We start from the raw sequence: 13111 nt of genomic DNA, 5'->3' as shown, positions 1-13111 counted from the left end.
CCAAAATCCATAAACCCCAAAGTTATTCCATATGAATCCACCATACCTTCCTATATGCAGTATCTACCTGCCGTTCCAAGTAAATTCGTATGTGCCAAACTCCAAACCTTCAAATGAAATTATGTTTTGTATGCTCAAATAGCTCATGTATCAACTAGGGCTGTCTGTATCTTGCATGTTAGGTGGGTTATTCTCAAGAGGAGTGGACTCCACTCCTCACTCACGAGAAAATGGCTGGTAATCGGGATGCCCAGTCCCATGCTCAAATCAAAATAAATGCAAACAAAACTCCCCCAGGATTGTTATTAGTTGGAGGCACCCGTTGTTTCGGGCAAGCCATGGATTGATGCTTGTTGGTGGTGGGGGAGTATAAACTTTACCATTCTGTTTGGGAACCGCCTATATTGTGTGTAGCATGGAAGATATGGAGATCTCTTGGTTGTTATGTTGACAATGAGAGTATACCGCTCAAAATATTATTTATCTCTATTTCAAAATCGAGCTCTGACACCTCTACAAATCCCTGCTTCCCTCTGCGAAGGGCCTATCTATTTACTCTTATGTTGAGTCATCATCCTCTTATTAAAAAGCACCCGCTGGAGAGCACCGCTGTCATTTGCACCCGCTGGATCTTTTTTTACCATGAATTACAATGTTTAGTCAGTCCTTAATCTTCAGAGGTGCTCTGCATTTATGTTTTGCAGTCTCACAAAGGGCTAGCGAGATACCATCTTGTTATCATATTATGATTATTTTGAGAAAGTGTTGTCATCCGAGATTTATTATTATTGCTCGCTAGTTGATTATGCCATTGATATGAGTAAACATGAGACCTAAGTGTTATCGTGAATATGGTTAGTTCATAATCTTTGCTGAAAACTTGAATGCTGGCTTTACATATTTGCAACAACAAGAGCAAACAGAGTTTGTAAAAGTTGTTCTTTATCACTTTCAGTTTGTCAACTGAATTGCTTGAGGACAAGCAGAGGTTTAAACTTGGTGGAGTTGATACGTCTCCGTCGTATCTACTTTACCAAACACTTTTGCCCTTGTTTTGGACTCTAACTTGCATGATTTGAATGGAACTAACCCGGACTGACGCTGTTTTTAACAGAATTGCCATGGTGTTATTTTTGTGCAGAAATAAAAGTTCTCCGAATGACCAGAAAATCCACGGAGCAACTTTTTGGAATTAATAAAAAATATTGGCGAAAGAATCAACGTCAGGGGGCCCACACCCTGTCCACGAGGGTGGGGGAAGCCCCCCTAGGGCGCGCCCCTGCCTCGTGGGCCCCCTGAGGCTCCACCGACGTCAACTCCAACTCCATATATTCACGTTCAGGGAGAAAAAATCAGAGAGAAGGATTCATCGCGTTTTACGATACGGAGCCACCGCCAAGCCCTAATCTCTCTCGGGAGGGCTGATCTGGAGTCCGTTCGGGGCTCCGGAGAGGGGAATCCGTCGCCGTCGTCATCATCAACCTTCCTCCATCACCAATTTCACGATGCTCACCGCCGTGCGTGAGTAATTCATCGTAGGCTTGCTGGACGGTGATGGGTTGGATGATATTTACCACGTAATCGAGTTAGTTTTGTTAGGTTTGATCCCTAGTATCCACTATGTTCTGAGATTGATGTTGCTACGACTTTGCTATGCTTAATGCTTGTCACTAGGGCCCGAGTGCCATTATTTCAGATCTGAACCTATTATGTTTTCATGAATAGATGTGAGTTCTTGATCCTATCTTGCAAGTCTATAGTCACCTATTATGTGTTATGATCCGTTAACCCCGAAGTGACAATAATCGGGATACTTACCGGTGATGACCGTAGTTTGAGGAGTTCATGTATTCACTAAGTGTTAATGCTTTGGTCTGGTACTCTATTAAAAGAAGGCCTTAATATCCCTTAGTTTCCAATAGGACCCCGCAGCCACGGGAGGGTAGGACAAAAGATGTCATGCAAGTTCTTTTCCACAAGCACGTATGACTATATTCGGAATACATGCCTATATTACATTAATGAACTGGAGCTAGTTCTGTGTCACCCTATGTTATAACTATTAGATGAGGAATCGCATCCGACATAATTATCCATCACTGATCCAATGCCTACGAGTTTTTCACATATTGTTCTTTGCTTAGTTACTTTACTGTTGCTACTGTTACAATTACTACAAAACTGCTGCTGTTACTTTTGCTACTGTTACCGTTACTTCTATACTACTTTGCTACTAAATATTTTGCTACAGATATTAAGTTATCCAGGTGTGGTTGAATTGACAACTCAACTGCTAATACTTGAGAATATTCTTTGGCTCCCCTTGTGTCGAATCAATAAATTTGGGTTGAATACTCTACCCTCGAAAACTGTTGCCATCCCCTATACTTGTGGGTTATCATGAACCAATCAACAAACTGAGCAATTGGAAAACAAAACTTACGATGTCGTCCTCTCCTGCGTGCAATGGCCACCTTGCCTTGAGCTGACGAACCTAGCCGCAAAACTTGGTGACGCTGGTCTGCATAGTGTGCCAGAGATACGACAACGACATCATGTTGCGTTGTTGAATGATGTACATGTCGTACTGCACAATGTGTTTTCGTGCGTGAAACATTTAATGCACTTGCTGCCAGAAGGCCTCCCCTCTGCTCCCTCCTACGAAATCCACGGATATGGCCAACCACGCATCTCACAATAATTCATCCTCCATGGTCGAGTAGCTCAGCTCCTTCGTACTATGAAAAATAACATAGCATTTGAAAATAAGCTCAATGTCATTTGACTGAACACCTGTCAGGCGTGGTGTCCGCCATGGAGGTCGTCGACTTGGGGGGGGGGGGGGGGGGGGGGGGAGTGTACCTGGGTACAAACGGCTCCAGGGTGGACAACTTCGTTGTAAAGGCGAGCGGGCGCGTCGGTACTGGTTGTGGACGTCCGGCAATGCCTCTGTGGCAGCCGAAGACGTACAATATCGGCGGTGGAGGTGGAGGGTGCAGTTGCAAAGTAAAGGGGAAAGGGACGGAGTGGAAAGAAATGGGACCGCGAGGGGAATTGGGTGGGCCGGCGGTGTCGGAGTCCTACAAGTCTGTTGTCCGGATTCATGCAAACCTTCCCCTACTTTGTCCCAAATTTGCGGTAGAAAACGCGTCCGAACCGCCCCGCAGATCGATACAGGACCGTGTTGGATGGCTTCCGTAGTCTGCACAGCGTGGTCCTGACCGATGTGGACAGTTTACGGGTGCTGTAAGCAGTTATGCACAGTGGCGTAGCTAGGGCCCAGGCTACTAGGGCTGTGACCTGGGGCGTAGCAGCTTGCTGCTTCGTTACCTGTAGCAGCAGTAGCACTGTTTGCTACTGTTACTACTGTAGCAACAAGCTTGGCCTGGGGCGTGTCTCTGATGTGGCTACGCCACTGTTTCAGCTCTCTCTCTCTTTTTTTTTTTAGCTGAAAATTTCAGTTCATTTGACTGAACTAAAGAGGGTTAGAGGGTTAGAGGATACTAAGGACAATCAAGTTGAATCCACAGCTTGTGTGCTGATCACATCACACGTAAGTCGGAGCAACCCTTATGCGATGAGGTCTTAAAGAGCAGTTCTGCAGTTGTGACAAGTCACACAACTAGCGAACAAACTTGGAACATCCATCCATTGAGATAAAGCAAAGAAACTTGGGGCCAACAACCTATGCTCTGGCGCCCGAACAAATATAGATATCGATCTGCTGGCTTAATCAGTGTGAGCGAGCAGGGCATCTCACGCGGCCGCAGGACCTTCAAGGAGGTTAGTTGCTTACATCTTCGATCTCGTCTTCTAGTTGATTTTACGCAGATCCTACGACTTCCATTCCGCCATGGAAAGGCTATATAATTTCATTTTAAGAATTCGTACCCCCTAGCCAGATCTGGCCGGGACTTCCGCAAAATATCATAACTACCGTACGTGGTTGTTCTTGAAAGGATTCGGCCAAATGCAAATTATGCCACTGAAATCGATATATATCAGCCGAGCTTTGGAAAATCTTTGAAATTCGCCCACGACAGTGCATACACGAGGCTAGGATCCAGCCCTCTTATCAGCTGCCAACACACAAAGAACCTCACCTGCAGAATTGAACCCTGAGCGCCTCTCACCCTCCTTTGCTGCCATGCCATCGACGCCAGCGGTCCGTACTCTTTTCCTTGCCAGTCCCGCTGCCACCTTCTACCTCATCCCACCTCATACCTGGCACCCGCTGGCAGAATCCGCTGATGCTTGTGGCTATCCCAGGTTGAGCCGGAAATTTTCAAATTGGGCAGAAAACATGTTTCTGCTCAGATAGTTACAACCGTATATACCCTACGTCCTCTCTGTATACCGATGCTGATGATGTTTTTTTATATATATGCAGAGAAAGGCACACCAACCTTGCTATATATAGCGTGTACACAGTGATTGAAGCATGATACCACGGATAGACTTATCGGATCTGAGAATAATTACCAACCATTTTTCGGACACCCATAAAATTGGAAGAGGTGGTTATGGAGAAGTTTACAAGGTACTAATAGTCAACATGGTATTATGTTCTTTGTCGCAAAAAAACCATGGTATTAAGTTCCATTCTATAAAGTGCATTTATTTTTTCAAAACTTAAGCATTCTATGTTTAAGCAAGTTTATGAAAAAAAATATGCATCTATATATAATACCAACTTAATATCATTTTTACCCAAAACTGTAGGAATTTCTTCCTACAGTATATCCATCATGAAATATGTTTTTATATTTGTTTTATTTATTTGTATTGTAAATACTAATAATGTTATGTAAAAAAATGGTCAAAGGTTGGAAGGATTAGCTTTAAAAAGTAATAATACACCTTATAACATAGAGTTTCATAGAGTGGAGGAAGTATTATTAATTAGTTTTCTTAAACGCAAACAGGCAGTTTACAAGAAGGAAGAGATAGCAGTGAAGTTGCTTGATTCAGCCAAAGAAATTGACGACAAACAATTTATGAATGAACTCAGTAATCATATGAAGGTCCAACATCCAAACATTGTACGACTTGTTGGTTATTGTAATGAAGTGACCAGCGAATATATTGAGCAAAAGGATGGCCCTCCTGTTTTTGGTAAACACATATACAAAGTGCTCTGCTTCGAATATATGCACGGTACCAGCCTAGACAAGCATCTTTATGGTAAACTTCAATCCGATTCTCTTCTCTTCCATGTTAATTTAGAAATAAAAATTTCAATTCCATTTTACTCCGTAATTGTCCGTGCTCTTTAATTTGCAGGAAATTCCCTGGGACATGACTGGCCCACGCATTACCAAATAATAAAAGGGACTTGTGAAGGCTTATGTTATCTTCACTGTGGGTGCGAGCGTCCAATCCTCCACCTGGATTTAAAGCCTGCCAACATATTACTTGACAAGCGCAAGAATCCAAAAATTGCGGATTTCGGATTGTCAAGGATCTACACAACAAGCCGTACCCATGTAAAAGTCATTGGTTCAGTTTCAGGGACAACGTGAGCACAGTGGAATGCATCATTAATTTTGAGATGATTTGGTTTTGTCATGTAAGCAAACAGACGGTGGTGATGATTGTGTCCTTAAAAAAATTGATTTCTTGCAGGAACTACATGGCGCCTGAAGTAAGAAAAGAGGGCGTGGTGTCAGATAAGGCTGATGTCTTTAGTTTAGGTGTTACAATCATAGATGTAATTGGAGGATCTCGCGGTTTAGAAACTTATCACGAACATGGCGCCAAGAAATTTGTTGAATATGTATGAACAACTTTTTTTATCACCAACATGTTTAATTTAATGCTTACAGGTCGATCTGGTGTTATGATCATATAGATAAATAATTATCCATCTGATGATGTTACTGCTACACCTTTTGCTTATCGATATTACAGGTATGTACATATTGGAGGGAGAGGGATAATACAGCAGATTTATATCAAGTAGAGACATGCACCAAAATTGCAATATGCTGTGTGCATACTGACAGACACCAGAGGCCCACAATGAAGGAGATTATGGTGAACTTGAATGATATGGAAACTCAGGTTTTGGGCAAGGTACCATCGCGGACATCTACTTATCTGTTTCTAAACCATGATTATAGTATTTGTATGATCCAGAAAGGTAACAGGATTAATGGAAGCGTGACAGCATCGTGTAATCTTTATTGTGTTTATTCTTACCCAAAGCATTAGCCTCCAAATGGATAATGTTATCTATAGGTTGTAGGTGTTAGAAAATTTATAATAAGCAGTTATCTTTCAAAAATAATAAGCAGTTTTGACAATAGCCCGAGTCCCACTATGATGGGCAGCGGTTGGATCTCAATACTCAACTGATGTTGATGCACTTTGGCTCGTAAAGCTTCCTACACTTGACTTGTGACCATGGTGGGAACGTGCTTCCAAAATGCTACTCTGTTTCGTGTCCCAACTAAATCCTAGGAGATTGAAGAGGAGTCGAAACATAGTTTAAGCAACTTTTATATGTGCTCTAGTCCAAATATTTTATCAATGTCTTGTATTGTTGTGTATATTCCAGGGTCTCCATACCCTCACGGTGAATTCCTCTGGCCGCCATGTTCCAAACAAGCTCTCCAGTGACAATTCAGGTATATAGAGGCATCCAGTACAATTATGTCAGGAATCAATATCAAATTATATGAATGAATTAATTGTCTATACTGGTTTGCAGGAAGGGGGCCACTGGACGTTGTGATTGTGTATGCCTTTGATTGTACTGACTGGACCCCAGCCTGGTACACAGTGGATAATGGGATCTTTTGGATGGTGCAAGAGAAGCTGACCCACTTCCCCGATAGTTGCATGGGCTATATCTACGTCATGTCAACTGCTAACACATACACGTCAGACATGAAAGTAGTTGACTCGGCGGAGACAAAGGAAACTGGCTACACAGGATTCGCTAGGCGCAGGACGACCTGCACTAAGAACATGGCATCGGGCCTTGCAGAGGCGCATAAAATGATCAGCAGCCGTGGGCACCACAATGGCATTATCTTGTTCTTCTCTGATGGGTTGATGAACGAGGGTGACTTCTTTGATGGAACCAACAACTTCATCTCCGAAGTGCCCGTCCACACATTTACCCTTGCCGGGGACACTTATAACAATGTATGTATCGAATTAGAGATTATCTATCTAAATAATGATGGGCTCATGAATAAGTAATTTATTCCTATGTATTGTATATATGCTAGGTTCTCCAATCCATTGCGGCAAATTCTCCAGGAGGGAAGTTTCACACCAAGCCTGTTCCAGAAAGGCCAAATCTATCAACACCCTTCTCGAAGCTACTAGATAGCCTCCTTGGGGGCACCCCGGAGGATGTTGAGAGACCTCTTGGTTCCATTTCAGGTATATATATATACATAAGAACATCCAATCCAGTCCGAATTTGTAATCATCACAAACATGCATAGTATGATGTGTGGATGACCAATTGTCCATACTGGTTTGCAGGAAGGGATCCACTAGATGTGGTGATGGTGTATGCCTTTGACTGCACAGACTCGACCCCAGCCTGGTACACGGTGGATAGTGGGGTCTTTTGGTTGGTGCAAGAGAAGCTCACCCACTATGTTGACAGTTGCATGGGTTACATCTACGTCATGTCGACCCCAAACACATACACATCGGACATGAAAGTAGTTGACTCAGCCGAGACAAAGGAAACTGGCTACACTGGATTCGCCAGGCGCAGGATGACGTGCACTAAAAACATGGCATCAGGCCTTGTTGAGGCACATAAAATGGTCAGCAGCCGCGGTTACCGCAACGGCATCATCTTGTTCTTCTCTGATGGATTGATAAACAAGGGTGACTTCTTTGATGGAACAGAGAAATTCGTCTCTACAGTGCCTGTTCACACATTTACCCTTGGTGGGGACGCGTATAACCAGGTATGTATGAAGTCAGAGCTACTCCAGTGAAAAGTCTTGCTTGCTAACTAATTCAATGTATCCATATCTCTTATGTATATGCTAGGGTCTCCAAGACATTGCGAAAAATTCTCCAGGTGGAACTTTCACCCGCCTTCCAGTTCCTGAAAGACCGCATCTGTCGGCACCCTTTTCCAAACTACTGGATAGCCTCCTCGGCGGCACCATGGACTGAAATTGTCAATTGTATGGGCTATTTTCTCAAGTTATCGGCAAGCACACGCACTCCATTTCCAACGCCTTTGTTCATTGCATATGTCAAGAACTGCCATATACTCCGTAGCATCTAATAAGCGAGTGCCACTATGCTATGTGTGCATAAATTGCAAGGAGGCTCTGCATCTTCTGTTTTTGTTGTCACCCGAATTTGCTTCATCTCAATGTGAATGGTGATATCTCAGTTCGAATATGTACTTAAACCAAGAGGAGAGTGGTGCTAGAATCACAGCTCCGGCTGCAACACTAGTAGAAAACAGGGTACTAGTCCCGGTTCCAGAGGGCCTTTAGTCCCGGTTTTGGAACTGGGTCAAATCAAACGGGACTATAGCCCAAAACCTTTAGTCCCGGTTTGCTTACGAACCGGGACCGACGGGGCTTCACGTGGCCGCTGCGGGGCGCCCAGGCAGGAGGACATTTAGTCCCGGTTGGTAACACCAACCGGACCAAAAGTCGGCCACGCGTCAGCAGCTCGCAGGCGCTGGGGTTTCTTTTTTTTGAGGGGGGGGGGGGGTATGGGTTTTGGAGGGTTAATTTAGGGGTTTCATATTGTGTTAGCTAGCTAATAAAGAGAAGTGACCTCTCTTTCTCCGTGTTTGGTCGATGCTAGCGACTATACATATAGAGAGAACTCGACACGCTAGCTAGCAAGCAAATGAAGGAACCGTTAATTACACAAGATCGTCATGAACATATACATAGAGAAGTGACCTCTCTTTCTCTGAGATTGGTCGAACAACAAGTTTTTCGTATATCTATCCGACGCTACTACATATATACAATATAATATCTCTTACAATCCCTAACATCTAAAATCCATTTCAATTTCCACATGGCATTCTCCGTCTTTATGTATGGCGTGGTCAAGAAAGAATCCTGCCAATTCCCCTTGAATTGCTCGTATGCGATCATGTGGTAGGAGTTCATCCCGCATCTGCCACATCTAATTTAAAGAAGGGGGTCAATACATACAGATGAAAGGAACTCAACACAATTGATGATAATAAAATAAAATTGTGAATATTGTTTACGTACTTCATATTGTTCGTCAGAGAAGCCCCGCTCAGAGGTCGAGTTGTACATGAACTCACAAACGTAGTATCCACATAAATTATTCCCGCCTTACTGCCTCAAGCACTTTACGAGAAATAGAGTTCAATCAAACTGATAATCAAGCATGATAAATGGTATTGATGAAACTAGAATCAATGAGAGATGCGCGGTACTAGCTAGTACTACTTACTTTGGGGTGTGTAAATAGCAGCTCCCTCTGCAGACCCGGAACCATTCCGGTGAACTTTTTCCAAACCCTGCCAGGCAAAGGAAATGATGACTTGATATCAGCAAATGAACGAAAGTTACCGATATGGTGCGATAATGATTGATTGAACTTACTTCTGGAGCATTGCAGTCATGTCCGCATAATCCTGAGGGTCTTTACGTCTCGAGTCTAAGACATTTACTATTCCCCGGTCAAGCTCAATCTCTAGCAGAATAAAGTGGAAGCTGCGCATGCATAACTCATCAATTACATTACTATAACCTCGAGTAAGCGAAACGAAATATGCACAAGACAGTAACACTCACTTGAAGTTGTAGGGAAAGAGTATTTTCCCTTTGTTTCGATGTCGAAGTAACGATTGTAGCAAGTTCTCTGCAGTATCTTTGACTCTGTTTTTAACCGACCATTCATTTATGTTATTTGGGTTATGATAACCCACGAGTGTAGGGGATCAGTTGTAGCCTCTTTCGATAAGTAAGAGTGTCGAACCCAACAAGGAGCTAAAGGTAGAACAAATATTCCCTCAAGTTCTATCGACCACCGATACAACTCTACGCACGCTTGACGTTCGCTTTACCTAGAACAAGTATGAAACTAGAAGTACTTTGTAAGTGTTGTTGGATAGGTTTGCAAGATTATAAAGAACACGTAAATAAAAAGTAGGGGCTGTTTAGATAAAGAAGCAATAAAGTTAGTATAGCGAGTGTGGAAAAGTGGTGGTAGGAGTTGTGAAATTGTTCCTAAGCAATTGACTACTTTACTAGACCGATAGCAAGTTCTATGTGGGAGAGGCCACTGCTAGCATGTCATCCCTGACTTGGAATTCTATGCACTTATGATTGGAACTATTAGCAAGCATCCGCAACTACTAACGTTCATTAAGGTAAAACCCAACCATAGCATTAAGATATATTGGTCCCCCTTCAATCCCGTATGCATCAATTTCTATGCTAGATTGAAGCTTTTGTCACTCTTGCCTATACACCTAACCCTATGGTGTGATCCACACGCGCGCTCATATGATGGGCACCAAAGGACAGCAACATAACCACAAGCAAATTAAATCAATCATAGCAATTCGTCAATCATCGATAGGACAACGAAAATCTACTCAGACATCATAGGATGGCAACACATCATTGGATAATAATATGAAGCATAAAGCACCATGTTCAAGTAGAGGGTACAGCGGGTTGCGGGAGAGTGGACCGCTGAATATAGATGGGGGAAGGTGATGGAGACGTTGCTGAAGATGATGGAGGTGTTGGTGTAGATCGCGGTGATGATGATGGACCCCGGCGGCGTTCCGGCGCCACCGGAAGCAAGAGGGAGAGAGCCCCCCTTCTTCTTCTTCTTCTTCTTCTTCTTCCTTGACCTTCTCCCTAGATGGGAGAAGGGTTTCCCCTCTGGTCCTTGGCTCCCATGGTGTGGGAGGGGCGAGAGCCCCTCCAAGATTGGATCTATCTCTCTGTTTCTCTCTGTTTCTGCGTTCTGGGACTCTGCCCTGGCACCGTTTCTTTTATATCCGGAGATCCGTAACTCCGATTGGATTGAAACATTCGCCCAGATATTTTTCCAAAAATTAGCTTTCTTGCGGCCAAAGTAGAGCAGCAACCGCCTTACGTGGGGCCCACGAGGGTTAGGGGCGCGCCCACTTAAAGTGGTGGCGTGGGCCACCCTCGTGGCCACCTCGGGCACCGTCTTGCGTTGATTCTTCCTCCCAAAAATCACAAATATTCCAAAATTATTCTCCGTCCGTTTTTATCCTGTTTGGACTCCATTTGATATTGGGTTTCCGCGAAACATAAAACATGCAACAAACAGGAACTGGCACTGGGCACTGAATCAATATGTTAGTCCCAAAAAATAGTATAAAAAGTTGCCAAAAATATATGAAAGTTGAAGAATATTGGCATGGAACAATCAAAAATTATAGATACGACGGAGACGTATCAGGTTAATGAACCCAATGTCATAGATTTGTCCTTTTTTGCATTCGACGATCTTCAGTCTGCATAATATAGTGAGGATAATTATATATACATGCAATGAACGAGCTGAGCTATAGAGACTTAATTACGGAAGTAATACTTACAGACAGTAGCAAGTCATGAGTTGTTTGTCGAGGGCATCTTTATTGAATAACTGAAATAACTCCACAAATTCAACAGGCAGCAACTCAACTCCAATGAGGTCGTGCTCATCTTTAATTCTCACCATCATACTGTCATTCCCAGACTTCCTGCAGGTATCCATATACCATTCATGCAATCTTCGCATCATCGTTGTTAGAGCAGGATGATCAGGTTTGACGAGAGGCTTCCCGTACTCGTATCTGAAGATCTCCACTACCTCTAACATTTCAAACTCTACATCATCGCTCAGGTAATCACCAAGATTGGTACCGGGCACAGCCCCGGATGATTAGCGACGATATCGCTAGACACCTTGAGCGGGGAGCACGATTGCTTCGCTTGTTCGCCGAGCTGGGGAATTGTTTTCCCACTTCTTCGTTCTGCTAATCTTGCATCACTGGAAGTACTTCCCGACCGCCGCGCATCTTCATATGTCTTATTAATACAGCGGACATAGTTGGAATCCGGCAGAGGCGGTGGTGGTCGCTTCATGGCATCCAGAGTGCGCTTCACTTTCACCGGATCCACCGTTTCCTTCGGAGGTGGAGGTTTCTGTTCAAAATGGGCCCTCACTTCAGCAGCAAAGATGTCCGCGTTTTCCTCGTCAGTCCTCTCGTATGGTAACTTTGGAAGAGGCTTCAGGCTTGGACCAAATTTGTATTTCTTCCCGCCTCTTGTACTGCTAGCCGCCGGAGCGGCGGCGTCTCTCTTCCACCGTTGCTGACACGGCGGAGTTCGCTGACACGCGAAGGAGGCGGAGGAGGAGGCGCGGTACTGCCCTGATGCGTCGGAGGAGACGGAGGAGGAGGCGCAGTACTACCCTGACGCGCTAGAGGAGGAGGCGGAGTGCCCTCACTCGTCGAAGTGCCCTGACGAGGCAGAGTGCCCTGACGCGCTGGAGGAGGAGGCGGAGTGCCCTGACGGGGCGGAGTGCCCTGACGCGGCTGAGGAGGAGGCGGAGTGCCCTGAATCGCCGGAGGTGGAGGAGGCGTCTAGTTTGGAAGCTTGATATACTCCTTTCTCCATAGGCAGCTACTCCTTAAAGCATTTACAGATGAATCTCCACTTCATCTGTAGGGTAGTCAACCTCCAACTCCTCAAATCCCTCCATTATTTCATCCACCGTCACAACAGCATAGCCAAGTGGATTCGGACGGCAATGAAAAGTTCCCTCAGCTTGAGGGCACTAGTAGAAAACGAAGCTTTATCTCCGGTTCGTAAGGGCCTTTAGTGTCGGTTTTGCAACCGGCACTAAAGAGTGGAGACTAAAGCCCCCCCCCCTTTAGTACCGGTTCGGCACGAACCGCCACTAAAGGCCCACCACGTGGCGTGAGCTCGCGCTGTGGTATGGGGTTTTTTGAAAGTTTTTTCTGAAAATTTTGGAAAAAAATTTTGAATTGTCAGGACCCCAATTCTAAGTCACACCGATCTAGCCTGTAACACCTCATATCACTTTGCGGCCTCACGCAGGGTATTCCCACGGGTGTCGCCTTACCATG

General features: G+C 44.4%; 1 protein-coding gene across 1 annotated transcript; it reads left to right on the top strand.

The window, feature by feature from the left end:
• The first annotated feature begins 3554 nt into the window (after positions 1-3554).
• LOC109753478 (uncharacterized) lies at positions 3555-8388 on the top strand. Its single transcript, XM_020312374.4, has 11 exons — positions 3555-3783; positions 4391-4540; positions 4926-5184; positions 5284-5518; positions 5626-5776; positions 5911-6075; positions 6560-6629; positions 6713-7152; positions 7239-7395; positions 7501-7940; positions 8026-8388. Exons 2-11 carry the CDS (start codon positions 4442-4444, stop codon positions 8152-8154), a joined length of 2145 nt encoding a protein of 714 aa, XP_020167963.1. The 5' UTR covers positions 3555-3783; positions 4391-4441; the 3' UTR covers positions 8155-8388.
• The last annotated feature ends 4723 nt before the right edge of the window (positions 8389-13111 follow it).

Source organism: Aegilops tauschii, chromosome 7 (genome assembly GCF_002575655.3).
Source record: "Aegilops tauschii subsp. strangulata cultivar AL8/78 chromosome 7, Aet v6.0, whole genome shotgun sequence".
Taxonomy (NCBI): domain Eukaryota; kingdom Viridiplantae; phylum Streptophyta; class Magnoliopsida; order Poales; family Poaceae; genus Aegilops; species Aegilops tauschii.
Note: the sequence above shows the minus strand (reverse complement) of the source record. Positions and strands in the feature narration are given on the sequence as shown.